This window comes from Canis lupus, chromosome 35, assembly GCF_011100685.1.
Source record: "Canis lupus familiaris isolate Mischka breed German Shepherd chromosome 35, alternate assembly UU_Cfam_GSD_1.0, whole genome shotgun sequence".
NCBI classification, from domain to species: Eukaryota; Metazoa; Chordata; class Mammalia; order Carnivora; family Canidae; genus Canis; species Canis lupus.
The window spans coordinates 24545335-24567398 of record NC_049256.1 but is presented as its reverse complement, the minus strand read 5'-3'; the positions used below and the strand labels follow the sequence as shown (position 1 = coordinate 24567398).

General features: G+C 38.9%; 1 protein-coding gene across 6 annotated transcripts in view; it reads left to right on the top strand.

Moving 5' to 3' along the window:
• LOC488248 (cytidine monophosphate-N-acetylneuraminic acid hydroxylase) overlaps positions 1-22064 on the top strand; it is a 143875-nt gene that overhangs the window by 60291 nt on the left and 61520 nt on the right. For 4 of the 6 annotated variants that reach the window (XM_038584299.1, XM_038584298.1, XM_038584303.1 and 1 more), the window contains exons 2-3: positions 6224-6427; positions 9449-9540. In XM_038584299.1, the coding sequence (XP_038440227.1) occupies positions 6224-6427; positions 9449-9540 (296 nt within the window). Of the gene's footprint in view, positions 1-2306; positions 2329-5784; positions 5984-6223; positions 6428-9448; positions 9541-22064 lie in introns of those variants that run through there. The other 2 variants (XM_038584304.1, XM_038584302.1) reach the window with 2 other exon arrangements.

The window sequence follows — 22064 nt, the reverse complement described above, 5'->3', positions numbered from 1 at the left end:
TAATTCTCATCTTTGCTCCTCTATAGATAAGGGTTTTTTCCCTCCATCTTTCAAGACTTTTTCTTTATCTTTGATATTCTACAGTTTAAATGTCATATGCCTAGGTGTAGTTATTTTTTGGCATTTATCCTGCTTGGTGTTCTCTGAACTTCCTGGATCTATAGTTTGATGTCTAACATGAATTTGGGAGAAATTCTCATTTTTATTTCAAATATTTTTTTTGTTCCTTTCTCTCTTTATTCTCATCCTGGTATTCTGATTATATGTATGTTATACCTTTTGTAGTTTTCCCACAAGTCTTGGATATTCCATTTCATTTTTTCCAGTCTTTTTTCTTTACTTTTCAGTTTTAGAAGTTTCTACTGGCAAAGCTTCAAGCTCAGAGATTCTTTCCTTAGCCATGTCCAGGCTACTAGTGTGCTCATCAAAGGCATTCTTCACTTCTGTTACAGTGTTTTTAGTCTCTAGCATTTCTTTTGGATTATCTCTTACAATTTCTTCTATCTCTCTATTTACATTTCTCATCTATTCTTGCATGTTGTCTACTTTTTCTGTTAGAGCCCTTAGCATATATATTTTTTTTGAGCCCTGAGCATTTTAGTAGTTTTTTTGTTTTGTTTTGTTTTTTGTTTTTTGTTTTTTCAATTCCTAGTCTGGTAACTACCACATTCTTGCCATATCTGAATCTCATTTTGACATTTACTCTCTCTCTCTCTTTAACCTCTGTTTTTGCCTTTTAGTAGGCCTTGTACTGCTTTGTTGAAAGCTGGATTGATGTAATGGGTAAGAAGAACCCAGTATTGTTCCTAGGGAGGTTTCTACTTGTGGATTTCTACTCCAGTAATTTGCCATTTTCTTATCTCTCCAGTTGTGGGTGTGGTCATTTGCCTCATGATCTCAATTCTCTGATGACTATAAGAAGACTTGTTGATTTTCATTTTATTCAGCTTTTTTCTTCTTACTAGGAGAAGAGCAACGGTTTCCAAGCTGCTTAGATGCTGGGCTGGAAACTGGAACTCTGAAGCTATTCGCTAATTTCTTTTTATCACTGCATGTTATTCCATTGTCTGGATGCACCACAGTTTATTCTATTCACTTATTGAAGGACATCATGGTTCCTTCCACATTTAGGCAATTATTAATAAAGCTGCTGTAAACATTTCTTTAAAATTTTTTTGTTTATTTATTTATTTAGAGAGAATGAATACATGTATAAATGTGGGGAGAGGCAGAAGGAGAGAAAATTCCAAGTACTCTCCAAACTGAAAGCAGAGCCGGTGCAGGGCTTTATCTCACAACTCTGAGATCATGACATGATCTGAAATCAAGAGTTGGACACCAAACCAGCTGAGCTACCCAGATGTCCTGCTATAAACGTTTCTATGCAGGTTTTTGCATGGGCATGTTTCCTTTTTAAAAAGATGTTATTTATTTATTCATGAGAGACACAGAGAGAGAGAGGCAGAGACATAGGCTTAGGGAGAAGCAGGCTCCCTGTGGGGAGCCTGATGTGGGACTTGATCCCAGGACCCCGGGATCATGTTCTGAGCAAAAGGCAGGCGTTCAACCACTGAGTGACCCAGGTGCCCCTGGACATGTTTTCAAATCAGTTTGGTAAATACCTTAGAGAGTGATTGCTGGATCATATGGTATGACTGTGTTTAGCTTTGTGAGAAACCGTAAAACTGAGTTCCAAAATGGCTGTATAATTTTTTCTTGTCACCAGAAGTGAATTAGAGTTCTTGTTGCTGTACATTCTCACCATCATTTAATATTGTCAGGCTTTTGGTTCTTAGCCATTCTAATAGGTCTGTAGTAGTATCTCATCTTTGTTTTAATTTTCAGTTCCAAACTAAAGATGATGTTGAATATCTTTTAATATGATTATTTGCCATCTGTGTATCTCCTTGGCTAATACTCACTTTTAACTTTTCCTTAATAACAACAACAACAATAACAACAACAACAAAAAACCTCTCCAAAAACTACATGTCCTCAGATATAAGTAAATAACTTCTGGGGTTAGGTTTGGATGCCTCTCTTTGAATTTTTTGTGTATCTATTCTTAGGTTTTTGGTTTGTGGTTACTATGAGGTTCCTATACAGCAACTTATGTATGTAGCAGTGTATTTTTAGCTTGTAGTCATTTAAGGTTTTTTTACGCTAAAGATTTTATCTATTTATTCATGAGAGACACACAGAGAGAGGCAGAGACAGAGGCAGAAAGAGAAGCAGGCTCCCTCCTGGGAGCCTGATGTGGGACTCAATCCCAGGACCCAGGATCACGACCGGAGCCAAAGGCAAATGCTCAACCACTGAGCCACCCAGGTACCCCTGTATTCACTTAAGTTTCAACTCATTCTGAAAGCACTACATTTTTACTAACTCTCTCTACATTTTATATTTTTGACATCATATTTTATATTTTTATATTTTGTGTATCCTTTAATTATTGTAGATATAATTTATTTTACTACTTTTATCTTTAAAGCTTTATATTATTAGCTTTATTAGTGGTTGATCCACTACTTTTACCATATGTTTGTCTTTACTAGTGAGATTTTTTTTTCTTTCATACATTTGATTATTTCTAATTATGGCCTTTTCTTTTCCACTTTAAAGGAGCTTCTTTAATATTTCCTGTAAATCTAGCTTCATGGTGATGAGCTCCTTTAGTTTTTGCTTGTCTGGGAAACTCTATCTCCCTTCAAGTCTCAATGATAACACTGCTGGTTAAAGTATTCTTGGTTATAAGCTTTTTTTCTTTTCAGTACTTTAAATATATATGCTACTCTCCTCTGGCCTGCAAAGTTTCTGCAGTTCCTGATACATAACTAATCTTCTTTTTTCTTGTTACCTTTGTGATTCCTTATCTTTAACCTTTGACATTATATATCCTGATGTGGATCTCTTCGCTTATCTTGTTCAGACTCGGTGCTTCTTGGGCCTGGATGTCTGTTCCTTCCCTGGGTTAGGGAAGTTTCCAACTATTATTTTTCAAATAAGTTTTCTGTAACTTTTTCTCTCTTTTCTTCTTCTGGAATCCCTATAATGTGAATGCTAGTGCACTTGATATTGTCCCAAAGGTCCTTTAAACTGCCCTCATTTTTTAAAGTTTCTTTTTTTTTTGTATACTCTGCCTTCCAGATAACTGATCTATTTTTCCAGATAACTAATCTACTACTATCATCTAATCTGCTATTTATTCCCTCTAGTGTTTTCTTCATTTTTGTTCCAACTCTGATTGGTACTTTCTTATATTGTCTATTTTTTTATTTTGAAGTTCTCACTGTGTTCAACTATTCTTCTCCCAAATTTGGTAAGCATCTTTTTGACCATTACTTTAAATTCTTTATTAGATAGATTGCTTGTCTCCATTTTTAGTTCTTTCTCTGAGGTTTTGTCTTGTTCCTTTCTTTGGAGCATAATCTCTGTCTCCTTATTTTGCCCAACTCTTTGTGCTTATTTCTAGGTACTAGTTCAGTTATGCCTCCCAGTCTTGAAAGAATGGCTTTATGTAGGAGATGTCCTGTGGGGACCAGTAGCACAATCTCCTTTGACACCACAATCAGGTGCTTCAGTGGTGTCTCTGAGTGGGCTGCTCTCTCGTTATAGAGTTCTGACTTCCCTAAGTGTGCCTGTGGCTGGATGCAAGCCTGGCCAGGACCTCTGCAAGTATGCCAGTGGGCAGAGCTGTTTTCCAGCCCAGCTGGATGACAGGCCCAGGGAGGATTGCTGTGTGCGTGCTGGTGGTTGGGATCAATGTCCTATTGGTATGAGCCTTGCCAAGGTGCAGGGTTGTGTGGTGCCCCCAGCAGGGTGCACCTCCTTGTGTTGAGTCCAGAGGGAGGATTCCTAACTGGTACCCATGGGGCAGAATAAGAGCAAAAGCTGATGCTGCCAATGTGTTCAGTCCCCAGGGAGGGGCCCAGCTACCGCCTGCCTCTCTGGCGTGTACTCCAAGTTTACTAAGTGGGTCTCCTTCACCAGTGGTCTGTGCACTTCTAAATCTGGTATTTTTATGCTGGTTTCCAGGTCAAGTGAGTCTGTATGTGAGCCCTTTAAGAGTGAGTGCTGCTTTCCCTTCAGTATTGTAGTTGTCCTGGTCATATTGCCTATTGATTTTTTTTAAAGATTTTATTTATTTATTCATGAGACACACACACACACACACACACACACACACACACACACACACAGAGAGAGACATAGGCAGAGGGAGAAGCAGGCTCCCTGCGGGGAGCTTGATGAGGGACTCCATCCCAGGACCCTGGGATCACCACCTGAACCAAAGGCAGAGGCTCAACCACTAAGCCACCCAGGTGTCCCACATTTTTTCCTTTTGCCTTAGATTCCAATGTGATTTCTCAAAGAACTAGTAAACAAAGATGTAGTTCGTTCAACCTGCTTTACGTGGTGCATGGAAAGCCTTAGAATCTAACACAAAACTGGCCAAGCGGTTCATTCAATCAAGTAAAACAAAATATTTAAAGAAGCTTTCCTTTTACACTTTTAGACTAATTATCCTAGGAATTGTGTCAGAGTTTACTGTGGCTTGATGTTAGGTATTTGTACTCATAAGAACAAAGTTAAAAAAAATTCATAAGGCCTAGAGTAGATTCTTTCCTATCAAATCACTTAACAAATATTTTTGGAAATATTGAGATCTGTTGTGAATATAATTACCAAGAATTTGGGACAGAAGTGACAATGAGAATCTTCTTTAAAAAAGTGAATCATATTTAATTATATAGCTATACTTTATCAGTTTAAACTTGGAAATACCTTACCTATTATTCTCTATCTTGGTGTGTTTTTAAAAATTACTTTTATTTCCCATTTAAGAAATTTGCAGAATGTCTAAAATGAAAGTGAAAATGCCACAAACGTACTTGAGCTAAATCAGTTTTAAGTTAATACGTGAAGGGAATCTTGACCACTTTTGGTTTGGGATGGAGTGTAAGATTAAGCAGCATGCACCCAGATTTCATACCATGCAAAAATATATGTGACATATGCAAAAAGATATTTTAGAACTTCTCTTGGCAAAAATTATATTCTGTTATGCTTCAGAGTAGCATCATAAATAGAGTTTGTTTAGAAATTGGGGTCTGAGGATCCCTGGGTGGCGTAGCGGTTTGGCGCCTGCCTTTAGCCCGGGGCGTGATCCTAGAGACCTGGGATCAAATCCCACATCGGGCTCCCGGTGCATGGAGCCTGCTTCTCCCTCGGCCTGTGCCTCTGCCTCTCTCTCTCTCTCTCTGTGTGACTATCATAAATAAAAAAAAATAAAATAAAAAAATAAAAAAAAAAGAAATTGGGGTCTGAAACAAATATGAAAGAGTCAAATGCTTCTTTTGCTGCTGGCATGTTCTTTATGTATAAATTATTCAGATTAAGTACAGTGAGAGGGTTAATTCATTAAATAGCTAGTTAGTAAAGACATACCCTGGGATAGACAGTCTGCTAAGTGATGGGGAGAGAAACATGGAGAAGATAGAGGTTATTTTAAAAAGCATCTACATGTAAGTAAACAGGGGACCCTGCTGGGCATGAGGTTTTAATGTTTTATAGATAGGAATGCAAATTAAGAGGTGCTAAACTTGTCCTGGGGATAGCTTCAGAGGCAAGCCTTTGAACCAAGGCAAAGGCAGGGCAGAGGGGAAGGGACTGAGTTATATTTGAACCTAAAGTGTGACCCTCAGCGGCAAAAGGGGAGGAACTCTGTCATTGGCAGAAGCATCAGGTCCAAATGCTAGAGTACAGAGGTGGGGGAGAGCAGAGGGGGTTTTTAGAGGTGAATAGAGTTGTTTTGGAAGGAGGTGTGGCAGAGGGAGGAAGTGGTTCAACGGAATTGATAGTGAGCTGGGGTACACACTCTCCCTTGTACACTTTGTGGGAGCAAATGAGCAACAGAAGCTGAGAGAGCCACTATCATCCTTTCCACATCCCCCAGGGAGAGGCAGCAGCAGACTATGGGCAGGCAAGTAACAGGGGCTTTCTTCATTCTCTGGGAAGGCAGAGACCCACATTCAGCAAGTAGGTCCTACACATAAAGGAGGGCAGAAAGTGCACATCAGATAGCCACCACGCCTGGATACTTGGAGGGAGGGGCTTCAAAGTATTGTAGTAAAGAAGAGGTTTTGAGCTGTCGGTTCCAAGTGATTATCTCTTAACACTTAACATTACTGATTTTCCACTCCAATGGTTTGCCTCTTTGTAGCATCGAACAAACAACAGAGATCCTCTTGCATCTGTCACCCATTGAAGTTGCCAATCTGAAGGAAGGAATCAATTTTTTTCGAAATAAGAACACTGGCAAAGATTACATCCTCTACAAGAATAAGAATCACCTGCGGGCATGCAAGAATATGTGCAAGCATCAAGGAGGCCTGTTCATAAAAGACATCGAGGATTTAGATGGAAGGTACTGACGGCTTCTTTTGCCTTCTCACTGGAGACCCCTCTTACAGCTAGATTTGGGCAGGAAATGTGCTCATGAGAAATTTTAAGCAAATCATTCAACAAATCACTTCCCCTTAGTAAATTGGTAATATTTACTTGTGCTCACTTAGGACATCTCTCTGATCACAAAATGTTATGATCTTTTCTTAATTCTCCTCTAATTTTCACCCCAGCCTGGGTCAAGCCTCCAAAACTACCCCAAGGACAAGTGTAGCACCTCTTAGTGTGCATTTCGATTGTGAGAATTCTGAGATTTATCTCTAGCTTGATAGACACTGAAGCTTTAGGGCATGTGTGTCTATGTGTGTGAGTGAGTGTTTGGATGTGCATTGGCCTGCTTTTGTATTCAGACATTCAAGCCTCCCCTAGGTCTCATCCCATTGCCCCTGTAGTGTGTGTATTGGGTTGGGGCACTTTTCCAGACCCTACCGGAGAGCAGGTACAATTTCCCTGGCCAGCCTCATTGTGATTAATAAACAAAAGTAAAAGTCCCTCAACAGTTCCTGCCCTGAACAGCAGCTCTTCTGATCACTTCTTGGAAGAACCAGTGCTGAGGCCCCGGCCCCTTGATTAAACCTGCCTATTAAACTCATACCTCCACGGCATAAGGGCAGTGACAGAGCAGGGTGGTTTTGTGCATGCTAAGTTGACCTGTGTGGTTTCAAACATGCCCATCTTGGGCTTTTTCCTTGCACTGTGTTGTGTGTTGTCAGTCTTGTCAGGTCACTTGTGGACAGTTTAGGGCTAGCATACCCAGATGGAGCTGGGCAGCAGTTCCAAAGCGCCTGCTATGTGTACAGAAAGCCACACTAGATGTGAGGATGCTCTCACGGCTGCACACCATTCTGCTTCAAAGAATATTCAGTCTCAGGGCCCAACCTCCATATTGTTAGATTTTTTAAAGTCTTAATCACTGTTGCATCTGTAGCTTGCTTGGCTCCTCAGATAACATTGCTAGGTTGGGAAAATTAAAATACAAGGATTCCCTCTAAATTTGCATTTCAGATGAACAGTGAGCCTATTTTTAGTATAAATGTGTTCCAAGTATTACATGGAATATACTTTTAGCTGACAGCTGTGCTCTAGAAGAACCACTTCTTAATAATTTGCTGACAGCTCTATCTTGATTCCCTCCCCTTTTCTCAGTGGATCCAGTGAGGGGGACCTCAGACATGTGTGGTTTTGTCGCAGGTGACCTTTTTCTGGCACTCACAGCTGTTGGAGTCTTGTGACTGTTGCAGTTGGGAGACTCTGCTTTTCTTCTCTTCTTCCCCTCCCTCCTCTCCTTCACACAGTGCCCACTTAGCCAGTCATTTAAGGAATGTCACAGCTTTGTGATGGAGAGCATAATCTGCCCCCACCCCCACCGCACCCCCGCCCCAGTTAGAAGGCCAGCTGCAGGCCTACCAGTTCAGTGACCTGGACAAATGTCTTATGGTGTTTGGGCCTCCACCCCCTCCTCCCCGAGCCCTCTTAGCTCTCCTACACCTGAACTCCTCCCCCCTGTTCCTAGATCCAGCTCCCCAAGCATTTACTTGTTGGAACCGAGTCCCCAGAGAAACTTCTGCAGGGCTCTCCCCCAGCCACTTCTCCAAATTTGGCTGCTCTACTCAGTTCTCTGTGCAGTGATTCACCAGCAAAATCACTCACTTCCAGGAGGTGTTCAAGAATGCTGACCTACCTCTTCTCCTCTCTCCACCTCAGGCATTTTTATTCTTCACATACAACCCAGATCTGTAGCCCTTATAAGCTGTGGCTCTTGTTTCTTAAGCTCGACAATTCTTTACACCCTCTCTTGCGTGTGAAGCTGTTGTTTTCTCCCGCTTGGCTGCCGCTTCTGAGCATTCCAGGTCCTGCTAGGTTGCTTCTCAAATGGCCCAGCATGTGGAAGAGCTGCATCTGTAACGTTCTCTCTCAATTTTTGGAGGGTTGTCAGCTACTCACTGATAAGAAAGGAGATGTCATAGAATAATCCACCATAAATCGAAGTGTGGCAGATGCTTTTTGCTTTATTTCTAGAAAAAAAATATTTTAAAATTCTAGATAGAATGAAGCTTGAAAAAAATCAGTCTAGTTCACTTACATGTTAAAACGGACATTTTTAGTTAAAAATATCTGAGTGTTTCCGGTGTGAGACATACTTGGCTGTTGTTTTTTAATTCTTTAACTGTTAAAGAAAAAAAACACACACAACTTCACTAGAAACACTGAGAAAAATAGAACTGTTTCTACCCCATCCCCAACTACCACACCCCTTTCAACGCTCTGGTAAGAAATGGACGAAAAAAAAGTCAATATACATCCTGTTTTGTCACAGTCTGATTCTCATTTTGGAATAGATTTAGCAGAGTTAGCAAATGGAAAATGCAGAATGCTCGGTTACATTTGAATGACAGATTAACAGCAAATTTTCAGTATCTCTCAAATACTGCACGAGATGTATTTTTAAAATATTTGCTATTTATCTGAAATTCATATTTAACTGGGCATTATTTTATCTGGTGACCATGCCCTGAAATTTTAGATTCTAAGAAAATCCTTTATCTTTGAAAAGTGAAAAGTTGAGCTGAACCAAAGCTTAGTACACTGTGGTAGAGGTCAAGTCAGAGACACGCCTTTATTACTGTTTTCCTCCCTTGTGTTGGCTCCAGTTGGAGCTCAATTAGTGAACCAAAGGCCACTTTATTCTCTCGGCTCTGTTGATCTTCGTCTGACACGTGTCATTTTGTGATGTGGAATTTAAATTCGTTCCTTCTTTATTTTATTTACTTTTATTTTTTATCTGCCTTTTCAAAATAACCTACTGATGATGATTATATATTTCCTTGGCTATTAAGTATTATCTCCTAATGGTTTTCCTTTTACATAGTTGGTGTTCAAGCCCCTAATTTAGTTTCACTGCAAAATAATGCACTTAAGCATGGTAAGATTAATTTCATTTTTACCATTTCACAAACCTAAGTACAATTTTTTCCCCATGCAGGTCTGTTAGATGCACAAAACACAACTGGAAGTTAGATGTGAGCACCATGAAGTATATCAACCCCCCAAGCAGCTTCTGTCAAGATGAACTAGGTAAATACCATCAGTATTAATAAATATGTTCTGCTATTGTTGTTCCTAGGATCCTTTATGTCAACTTGTTTTTAATTACACTTGAAGCTTTGGATATATTCTGATTTTAAACTGTGTAGAGTTGGACTTTTAAAAAATTTTTTTTTAATTTTTAAAGATTTTATTTTTTTTATACATGAGAGACAGAGACAGAGAGAGGGAGAGACATAAGCAGAAGGAGAAGCAGGTTCCCTGCGGATAGCCCATGGCAGGACTCAATCCTAGGACCCAGGATCACACCCTGAGCTGAAAACAGAAGCTCAACCACTGAGCCACCCAGATGCCCCCCACTTCTTAAAAATAGAATGAACAACTGTAAATTCCAAACAAGATTTCTCCAAAAGCTCCCTTCATTTATTCATTTGTTCAGCACATATTTGTTGGGAACCAAGCATGGGTAAATGGACTGGATCTAAAGATGAGTAAGAGCCAGGGTAAATGAGATGATGTTAGAGGAAGTGGTAGCTGAGACAAGCCTGTGACCAGCTAGGATCAAGGAAGCTCTGAGGGGTCTTATAGATACTGTGTACTGTAGAATGGTCCTCAGAATATTTTTTCTGTGAAGACACAGAAGGTAGATGATTGTATACATGATCCTCTGGATAATTATGATAAATGCTCACGTTTTTATCTGGGAAATTAAGTACTTCAAATTGCACAGCTCTTTTGGGCATTGATAAAAGGCTACAAGTTATGTCTGATTTTCAGTCAGCTGGCTCCACATCTGCTTTTTTGCTTCCTCCTATCCCAGGAAGCCTATATAGAGTAAGAAGGGCTCAGTCATAGTAATAAGTGTGTTTCTGTTCTAACTTATTAAAATTGTGGTTTTTTTCCCTAGAAAAAGTCACTTATGACAATCCTTAAAAGGAAATGTGTTAGGAACACTGTTTCAGAATGATTGTTACAGGAATAATGAACAGATTTTATCAGACTGGGAGATTACAGAGAGCTTCATACTCGAGATAGCATTGGAGTTGGTGATCTTAAGCGCTTCACTCCTGCGGGGGGTGTCCCTCTCTGTCCTAGATCACCACTTGTGGCCTTGGCTCTTAGCCCCTGTGTGTGCATGCTCACACACACAGTCTGGTGTTCACAGAAGGCCTTACTAGACCTTCGTCCCCTGGTTAAGTCATATTCCAATTCCTCTAACGCCTAGAACTGGGGACCCCCTTGGAATAGGTGTCCTGGTGGAGTTTCAGTCCTTCCATAGCACAGATATGGTTCCTGTCAAGGTCGCCAGAGCTTTCCATGTGGCTTGATTCAGGGGTCACTTGCCATTATCAGCGTACCCAAACTCACCAGCATACAGCACTGTGACCTACTCTCCCTGTGGTGGGTTCTTTCCCTTGTATCTGGGAAGCAAGGCTTTCTGCATTACTTTCCTATTTGCCGCTGTAACAAATTCCCTCAAATATAACGGCTTAAAACCATGCAAATAGACTAGTTCACAGTTCTGTGGATCACAAGGCCAGCATGGGTCTCTGCTGCTAAAGTTATAGTGTCAGCAGGGCTGTGTTCTTTTCTGGAAGCTCTGGAGGAGGATCCACGTCTGCCTGTTCCAGCTTCTAGAGGCTGTCTTTGTCCATGGTCAAAGCCTTGCCTCTCTATGGCCATTGTTTCTGCGGTCACATCTCCCTCTGATTCTTCTGTCTTCTGATTCCAGGTTTTAGAACTCTTGTGACATACATATTGGGCTCACCCACATAATCCAGGATATCCTACCCACTTTAAGATCAGCTGATTAGCACCCTTAATTTTATCTGCAACTTTAATTCCCATTTGCCATATAACCTAATCAATCTATAGTTCCTGGGCATTAGAATATGGACATCTTTGGAGCTATTGTTCCATCCTGGTCCGGATTATCAGCCCCCACCTAGAAGCCTCAGTTCCACAACCTTCCAAGTCTTATCTGCTGTGCTGTCTCTTAAGAATGAGGAGGAGGAGAAGCAATACTATATATAAGAAAAACAAAAAGGAAACCATTTAAACATGAGCAATGACTCTAGCATATCTTAAAAGTGATACTGGGGAAACTAAAACAATAGTTCTGATTATAAAGAAAAATAAAGTTTTATATAATGTTTATGGTTTAGAATATCAGGGCTACTCTTCCCCATGTGTCTTAGTGAGACCAACTCCAAATAGTTTTTTAAAGAAGACTCTGACCTGCACAGCTGTCTTCCAGCTCCCCTATGAGTAGAGGGGTCACTGACTAGGGTGCATGTTTTTTCCATTCACCCCCAAGAAGGTAGAATGCTGTTCTGGGGGAGTTGCTAATTTCTTTAACCATAAATTTATCCTCCCATGCCCCTGAAGGGGATGTCTGGACTACCATCTTCTTTTTTTTTTTTTTTTTTTACCATCTTCTTTTGTCAGTAAGCCCCACCCCATGTCAGTTGACCTAGTCTAGAAAGCCTATAGATCGCATTGTTATCAGGAACTGGTTACATGTGCTGTACAAATACTGCAAAGTTAATTTGGCAGAAAACTGATAATAATCAATGGTTTGCACTATTACAGTGTTTACATAAGTGGAAGGACAGTACACTATCATCCTCATGAATGTGTAACCTAGATATCTATAGGTCCTTAGGATCTTTTATAAAACCTTTGTCTTTTGGACAAGACCGACAGAGAGACAGGGTAGCAAAATGGTTAAGAGTGGACACACAGGGCCTGACAGCCTGGGTTCAGATCCTGATGCTCAAACACACAATTCAGTGACTTTGGATGAGATTTCAATTTCTTTATACTTCTGTTCCCCCAAATGCAGATAATATCAGTAGAAGCTACTTTATTGGGTTGTTGTAAGAATTCTCCAAGTGAACATTTGTTAAATTCTTGGCACTTGGTACACAGAGTATGATTATTTGTACACAGAGGTCTCAGATAATCTGCACATGTCCCCTGAGCCTGGGACCACAGAAGCAGGAAGAAGGGATTTTCCACCCAGTAGGAAGTTGGGTCAATCGGAAAACAGAGCGATGAGCTGGGAATTGGTGCTGAGGACCTGTGAAAGGCAAGGCAGCAGGTGGCAGCAAGGTCAGCGGAGGACTGGGAGCAACAGGCCCCAGTGAAGTTTGGCCTTTGATCAAGTGAGGAGACTGCATGAGAATGAAAATTGTGTTTGACAGAGCCCACTCCTCCGCCAAGTGCTACCTGTACTGTGGTGATTTCATACCATGTCCCAAGAAAAGGAAGCAACACGCAGTCCCACCCTGGGATATAAGCTGAGATGGTTTTGTAATTATCATTATTATAAAAAAATAGATGGTCATAATTACAAAGGTAGAGACGTAGAAGGAAGAAAGGCCTCATCGGCACTCCCATGACCCAGGATAGCCTCTGCTTTGCTATCTTTCCTTCTATTTTTCACCATGGTTACCTCTCCCCCTGACCGCTCCCTCTTCTCCCTCTCTTCCTCCTTTTTTTATTGACATACAATTCATGGACCATAAAATCCAGCATTTTACTGTGTGCAGTCCAGGGGTGTTTAGTATTTTCACGTGTTGTGCTATTACTACCATCTAATTTCAGAACATTCTCATTACCCCACAAAGAAACTTTATAACTATTAGTCATCACTCATCATTCCCCTTTTCCGTCAGCCCCTGGCAACCGCTAATCTACTTTCTGTCTCTGGATTTTCCTATTCTGGATATTTTATATATTTGGAATAATACAATACATGGCCCTTGTGTCTGGCTTCTTTCATTCAGCATTGTGTTCTCAGGGCTTGTACGTTATGACTATGGCCCTTGTATGGAGAGACCACATTTCATGTGCACGTGCATCAGTTGATGGATTTGAGTTGTTTTCATTTTTAGGTATGATGCTGATACTGCTATGAACATTTGTGTACAAATCTTTGTGTGGACATGTTTTCACTTGTTTATATACTTAGAAATACAATTTCTGGGTCATATGGTAGCTCTGTGTTTAGCTTTTTGAGAAGATGCCAAACTGGTTTCCAAAACACTGTACCATTTTCATTACTGCCACTGAGTTATGAGGGCTTCAATTTCTCCACATCCTCACCCACACTTGTCATTGTCCATATTTGTTATTATAGCCATCCTACTGGGTATGAAAAGGTATTTCACTGGGACTTCGGTTTGCCTTTCCCTTATAACTAATGATGTGGAGCATCTCCTTATGTGTTCATTGGCCATTTTATATTTATATTTATTTATCTTCTTTGGAGCAATCTATCCAGATCTTTTGTCCATTTTAAAATTAAGTCCTTTGATTATTAAGATACAAGAATGCTTTGTATATTAGAGATACAAGTCTACAAGTTATTAGATATGTGATTTGCAATTATTTTTTTGCCATTCTGTGGATTGTCTTTTCACATTTGAACTGCAGTCCTTTAAAACACAATATTTTTAATTCTGATGAAGTCCAGTTTATTTATTTTTTCTTTGTAAATTGTATCCTTTGTGTCTAAGAAAGGGTAGGCCTAGAATATCTAAATCTAATATACTAATATACTTTATTAGACTGACATACAAATAGACTAATAGTCTAAGGAACCATTGCCTAATCCAAGGTCATAAAATTTACTTTTGCATTTTATTCTAATTTTATAGTTCTTAGCTCACATCTTGTTCTTTGATCCATTTTGAGTTAATTTTTGTACATTGTATGAGGTGTAGGTCCAACTTCATTCTCCTGCATATGGATATCTGGCTGTTGCAATACTGTTTGTCAAAGGACTAAGCCTTTCCCTGCCGAATTATTTTGGCATCCTTGGTGAAAATCAGTTGATAAATGTAAAGGTTAATTTCTAGACTCTCTATTCCACTGATCTATATGTCTATCCTTATGCCAGTTGCATATTGTTTTGATTACTATAGCTCTGTAGTAAGTTTTTCAAATCAGGAAATGTGAATCATACAATTTTGTTTTATTTGTCAAGATTGTCATGGCTTTTCTGAGTGCCTTGCATTTCCATATGAATTTTAGGATTAGCTTGCCAATTTCGAGGAGGAAAAAAAGGGGCTGGATATTTGGTAGGAATTGCATTGAATCTATAGATAAGTTGGGGCTTATTGCCATCTTAACAATACAAGTCTTTTGGTCATGACTATGGGATGTCTTTCTGTTTTTTAAGTTGTCTCTAATTTCTATTGACTGTGTTTTATAGTTTCTAGGATATCAGTTTTGTACTACTTTTGTTAAATTTATTCTGAGGTATTTTATTATTTTTGATGCCATTGCAAATGGAATTGTTTTTTTAATTCATTTTTTAAATTTATTTTTTAATATAAATTTATTTTTTATTGGTGTTCAATTTGCCAACATATAGAATAACACCCAGTGCTCATCCCGTCAAGTGCCCCCCTCAGTGCCCGTCACCCAATCACCCCCACCCACCCCTTACCTCCCCTTCCACCCCACCCTAGTTCGTTTCCCAGAGTTACGAGTCTCTCATGTTCTGTCTCCCTTTCTGATATTTCCCACTTATTTTTTCTGGAATTGTTTTCTTAACTTCATTTTCAGATTGTTCATTGCTAGCATATGGAGATATCTTTATCTTTTTATATGACCTTATATCCTACAACCTTGCTGAACCCATTTATTAGATCCAATAGTTTATTAGTTGGTTCCTTGAATTATTCTGTTTGCAAGATCATGTTGTCTTGAATAGAGTTAGTTTTATTTCTTCCTTTCCAATCTGGATACCTTTTATTTCATTTTCTTGGCCAGTTGCCTTGGCTAGAACCTCCAGGTAGAAGTGACAAGAAGGGACATTTATCTTATTTCTGATTTTAGGGGGAAGCATCGAGTCTTTCACCATGAAGTATGATGTTAACCAGGAGGTTTTATTGGATCCCTTTATTTTTTTTTAATTTTTATTTATTTATGATAGTCACACACAGAGAGAGAGAGAGGCAGAGACATAGGCAGAGGGAGAAGCAGGCTCCATGCACCGGGAGCCCGATTTGGGATTCGATCCCGGGTCTCCAGGATCGCGCCCTGGGCCAAAGGCAGGCACCAAACCACTGCGCCACCCAGGGATCCCTATTGGATCCCTTTAGCAGGTTGAGGAAGTTTTCTTTTAAATTTTATGAGAGGTTTTTTTTTTTTTTAATCACAAAAGGTTGTTGGATTTTGTTGTATGACTTTTCTACATCGAGAAGATGATGTAGTTTTCCCTCCTTTGTTCTATTAATGTGATGTATTATATTGATTGATTTTCAAATATTGAGCCAGTCTTATATCTTTTGAAAATTGAACCTCATCTAAACCCCAATTGGTCATGGTAATAATTATTTTTTATATTGCTAAATAGTAGTTGCTAATATATTTTTAAGGAGTTTTATGTCTATATTCTTGAGGACTATTGGTCTATATTTGTGTATGTGTGATATCTTTTTTAAAAAGATATTTATGGGGATCCCTGGGTGGCGCAGCGGTTTGGCGCCTGCCTTTGGCCCAGGGCACGATCCTGGAGACCCGGGATCGAATCCCACATCGGGCTCCCGGTGCATGGAGCCTGCTTCTCCCTCTGCCTGTGTCTCTGCCTCTCTCTCTTTCTCTCTGTGACTATCATAAAAAAAAATTTAATAAAAAGATATTTATTTATCCATGACAGACACATAGAAGCAGAGACATAGGCAGAGGAGAAGCAGGCTCCCTGCGGGGAGCCTGATACAGGACTCGATCCCAGGACCCCAGAATCATGACCTGAGCCAAAGGCAGGTGCTTAATCACTGAGCCACCCAGGTGCTTCATATATGTGATATCTTTGTCTGGTTTCAGTATCAGGGTAATATTACCCTCATACCATGAGGTGGGAAGTGTTCCTTTCTATTTATTGGGAGAGTTTGTGAATTATTGGTATTGATTCTTCATTAAACATTTGGTCAAATTCACCAGTGAAACCATCGGGGCCTTACCTAGTCTCTGTGGGAAGTTTTTTGATTATTGGCCCAATCTTGTTAATTTGTTATGGACCCACTTGGATATTCTATTTCTTCTTGAGCTGGTTCTGCTAATTTGTTACTTTCTAGAAATCTCTCCATTTCATCTGGGTTATATAATTTGTTGATATACAATGTTCATAGTATTCTATCTATCTATCATCTATCTATCTATCTATCTATCTATCTATCTATCTATCTAAATATATATATTTCTGTAAATCAGTCTCCTTTTTCATTCCTGGTTTTAGTAATTTCAGTCTCCTCTTTTTTTTTTTTTTTTTTTTTTTTTTGGTCAGTCAAACTAAAAGTTTGTAAATTTTGTTAATTATTTCAAGAACTAACTTTTGTTCTCATTGATTTTTCTCTTGTTTTCCTGTTCTCAATTTATTTTGGCTCCAATTTTTTTTTTATTACTGCCTCCCCTATGCTTGCTTTGGGTTTAGTTTGCTCTTCTTTTTCTAGTATCTTGAGGTAGAAGGTTTGGTTCTTTATTTAAGATCTTTGTTTTTTAATATAGGTGTGTACAGGTAAAAATTTCATTTTATACAGTTTTGGCCACATTTTGGCATGTTATGTTTTTGTTTCTATTTATCTTAAAGTATTTCCTATTTTTTCTTGTGATTTTTTTTCTTTAAACCATTTGTATTTATAAGTTTGTTACTTGATTTCTACATATTTGTGAATTTCTCATCTTTCTTCCTTTACTGATGTCTACTTTCATTTCATCGTGGTCAGAGAACATACTCTATATGACTTTAATCCTTTCAAATTTATTGAACTTGCCTTATTGCCTAACATATGGCCTATGCTGGAGAATATTCCACATGTAGCTGAGACAAGTGTATGTTCTGTTACAGTTGAGTGGGGTGTTCTGTATATGTTGTTGTGTCTAGTTGGTGTATAATGTTGTTCAAATCTTCTGTTTCTTGCTATCAACTAGATATTTTAGATGGCAAAAAGTAACACTACAAACAGCCTAAATTCCAACAACAGGGAAATGGCTAAGGAAGTTATTTAAGTTAGTATTTAACGTAAACATACTTCCAAATTTTGTATGTATAGAATCTGACATAATATGACTCTCTCTCTTCTGTTTCTTGCTGATCTTCTATCTAGTTGTTCCATCTTCCAGTCATCTTTTTATAATAATTATAATTATTTGATATATATGCATATATATGTATTAGATTTATTTATTTGGGAGAGAGAGTGCACAGGGGCAAGGGTAGAGGGAGAGGGAGAGAGAGTCTTTTTTTTTTTTTTAAAGATTTTATTTATTCATGATAGTCACAGAGAGAGAGAGAGAGAGAGGCAGAGACACAGGCAGAGGGAGAAGCAGGCTCCATGCACCGGGAGCCCGACGTGGGATTCGATCCCGGGTCTCCAGGATCGCGCCCTGGGCCAAAGGCAGGCGCCAAACCGCTGCGCCACCCAGGGATCCCGGGAGAGAGAGTCTTAAGCAGACTGTTCGCTGAACACCGACTGCAATGCAGGGCTCGATCCCATGACCCTGAGATCACAATCCGAGCCAAAACCAAGAGCTGGACACTTGACCAATTGCACCATCCAGGCGCCCCTCTATATATTATATATTTTTGTGTATTTTCTTTTATTAGTATTATGACATTAGTCATATTATGTCAGATTCTATACATACAAAATTTGGAAGTATGTTTACGTTAAATACTAACTTAAATAACTTCCTTAAGCCATTTCCCTGTTGTTGGAATTTAGGCTGTTTGTAGTGTTACTTTTGCCATCTAAAATAAAACTGTGGGCACAAAAATAGACACAGAGATCAAAAGAAGAGAATAAAAAAAAAAACAGAAATAAACCCACGATTCTATGGTCAGTTAATCTTCAACAAAGCAGAAAAGAATATCCAATGGGAGAAAGATGGCCTCTCCAACAAATGATGTTGGGAAAACTAGGCAGCAACATACAGAAGAAATAAAGTGGACTACTAAATTACACAATGCACAATTTCAAAATGAATTAAAGACCTAAATGTGAGACAAGAAACCATCAAAATCCTAGAGGAGGATGCAGGCAGCAACCTCTTTGACATCAGCCTTACTTAGCAACTTCTTTCTAGACATGTCTCCTGAGGTAAGGGAAACAAAAGAAAATATAAACTATTGGGACTACATCAAAATAATAAACTTCTGCACAGCAAAGGAAAGAGTCAACAAAACTAAAAGTCAACCTACAGAATGGGAGAAGATATTTTCAAATGACATATTTGATTAAGGATTAGTATCCAAAATATATAAAGAACTTACACAACTCAGCACACACAAAAAACAAATAATCCAAATAAAATGGGCAGAAGACATCCAGATGGCCAACAGACACATAAAAAGATGTGCAATATCACTAATTATCAGGGAAATGCAAATCAGAACCACAATGGGGTACCACCTCATACCTGTTACAACAGCTGAAATCAAAAACAACAAGGAACAGGTGTTGGAGAAGATGTAGCCCTCATGCACTGCTGGTGGGAGTGCAAACTGGTGCAGCTACTGTGGAGAAAAATATAGAGGTTCCTCAAAAAATAAAACATAGAATTACCATTTGATCCAGTAATTCCATTACTGGATATTTACCAGAGAATATGAAAATACTAATTTGAAAAGATATATGCACCTCTATGTTTGCTGCAGCATTGCTTACAATAGCCAGATTATGGAAGCAGCCTAGTGTCTATTGATAGATGAATGGATAAAGAAGACATATGTATATATACGTGTGTGTGTGTGTGTGTGTGTGTGTGTATGCACAATGGAATATTATTCAGCTGTAAAAAGGATGAAAGCTTACCATATACAATGGTATGGATGGAGCTAGAGAGTATAATGCTGAGGGAAATAAGTCAGTCAGAGAAAGACAAATACCATATGCTCTCACTCATATGTGGAACTTAAAAAATGAGCAAAGGGAAGTGAGAGAGAGAGAGAGAGAGAGAGAGAAACCAACAAAGAGACTCTTAACTATAGAAATCAAACTGATGGTTTGATCAGAGGGGAGGTCAGTGGGGGGATGGGGGAAATAGGTGATGGAGGTGGAGGGCACTTGTGGTGAAGAGCTCCAGCTGTTGTCTCTGTATTGTATACCTGAAACTAATGTAACACTTTATATTGACTAACTTGAATTAAAATAAAAACTTTAAAATAAAAATTAAATTAACCTATCATGCTTGTGCTTAAGAGCATCTCTGTATTTGGAGTCATTTCCAAAAGATAGTTAAATTACTGACTGCCAAAAGGATATAACTAATGAATGCTTTTACCCATATCTAAAAACTCATATACCTCAACATAAAAATAGGCTTTACATAACCTAATAGCCTAAATGAGAAAGGTAGCACTATAAAAGTAACAGAAGAAATGTAGGAGAATATCTTTGTGATCTAGGGATTGGTGGCACTTTCTGACTCTTCCAACAACACTTCAAAAGTGCAGCTTAAAGGGACAAAAAAAATAAGGACTATGATTTTATCACCACTAAGGAGTTCTGGTGAATGAAGGATGCTGTGGACAAAGAAGACACGTGACAATTTGGGAGATTACTTTGCAATGTTTATAACCAACAAGGGAGTATTATCCAGCCTATAGGAAGAAATTGACCAAAAAAAAAAAAAAATGAAAAAGAAAAAAAAGAAGGGATATCTGGGTGGCTCAGTGATTGAGTGTCTGCTTTTGGCTCAGGGAGTGATCCAGGGTCAGGGGATGGAGTCCCGTATCGGGTTCCCTACTGGGAGACTGCCTCTCCCTCTGCCTGTGTCTCTGCCTCTCTCTGTGTGTCTCTCATGAATAAATATAAAAATTTGAAAAAAATAGGAAACCCACTACAGAATGAAGAAAGGATATGAACTAGCATTTTATAGAAGAATTCCCAGTAAGGCTCTAAGTATATGAAAATATGCTCAAACTCATTATCAGAAATCTGCAAAATAAAGTGATGAGGTGTTACTTTACATCTTTTGACTGATACAGAGTTAAACCCGAGATGATGCCAAAGGTTCAGATATTTAGGGATAATGAAATCCACATTTGGGGGAGTGTGCCTGGTGCAGCCATTCTGGAGAGTAATCAGACTCCGATTAGCCCAAGGAGGTTTCTGAATACACTGTGATCCATCCATCCTATTCCTGTTGATATCCCAAAGTAGTCTCATTGTGTTAGAATCTAGGGGTCAACCACCAGGAGAGGGAATTGCTAAAATGTGGTGGACCATGGAATACTAAACTTCAGTTAGAAGATACAGACTAGATGTACACATGAATGAATCCTAAAAACATAGTATTGAGAGAGAAAAAGTAAGAAAGAGACTAGAGACCCAATATCATTCATATAAATGAAGGATGCACACATACAATATAATATAATTTTGCACAAACACCTTTAGTGGCCTGTAGAGGAGAAGGCAGTGAATGTGGGAAAGAGATAAAGGGAATAAATAAATAAGAGAGGAGCTTTGTTTGGGCCAAATATAAGTATCATGAACTTAAAAATATGATGAACATGCTCCTCTTCACTTGAGATCCTAAATGAATGAATGAGCCCTTCCCTTCCATCCATTCTTTCAGATGCATTGCACCACCACCCACCTTTTGGAATGGACCAATTTTTGTTCCCACCAACTAGCTTATGAGTATGCCTTTTCTCCTCGTACTGAACAGCTCAGGGCTTGCTCAGTCTTTGTGACTTCTCTCATTTGAGGCAAAGATAGCGTCATTGTTTTAAATTCCATTTGTCTCCCAGGTGTGCTGCTGATAGTTTCCAAACGCGTTTGCTAATTTTCTTTGGTGTTAGAACTTTTTCATTTTACACTTACATCTATTCAGAGTTTCCGCTGGAGTCATTTTCTACTGCTGTTAAACTCTGCTGTCCTCCCTTTGATATTCTATTTTATTAGAGTTTCTCACCACCTGGTTGTTTCTCTTTGTGTCTTTGATCAACGGGGCTACTTAGCTAACCGATTGCCATGACACTCTTTTTCAACCCATTCTTTGCCTCCAACCTGTGACTTCTCCCTTTTAAATCTATCAAATTAGGTTTATTAGGATCCTCTTCTTGGCTGTTTTTAGGACAATAATCAATGATTTAATTGTTACAGTTTTCCTAACATGTTTTTGTTTTAATTCTTCTTCATTATTCTTCCTTATAAAAAGATTTTAGTGAATTCCATTCGTTTGTTCTTCTGGATAAATATTAAGTTATAACCCAGATTTTGTCAGTTTGTGAGGTCAAAATAAGGATACCACATTCTCATTGCTTGATAGATGCAGGGAGTTGGCAGGGATTACATTGTCCTTTTCTGCATATATGTAGTTTGTCTTTGTGCAAAGGGCATAGAGATCCTTATGGTGCTTGCTTTGGAATAATAGTTAAGAGTTACAGACTATTAGTTTCCTCTGTTTCTCTTAGGGGAGAAAAATTCTGAAGAAGGAGAATCCTTCAGAGTGGGTATCAATGCAGGAGTTTTCTGAGAGTCTCTCATATAATACCAGATTATTTTCTTTCTTTCTTTCTTTCTTTCTTTCTT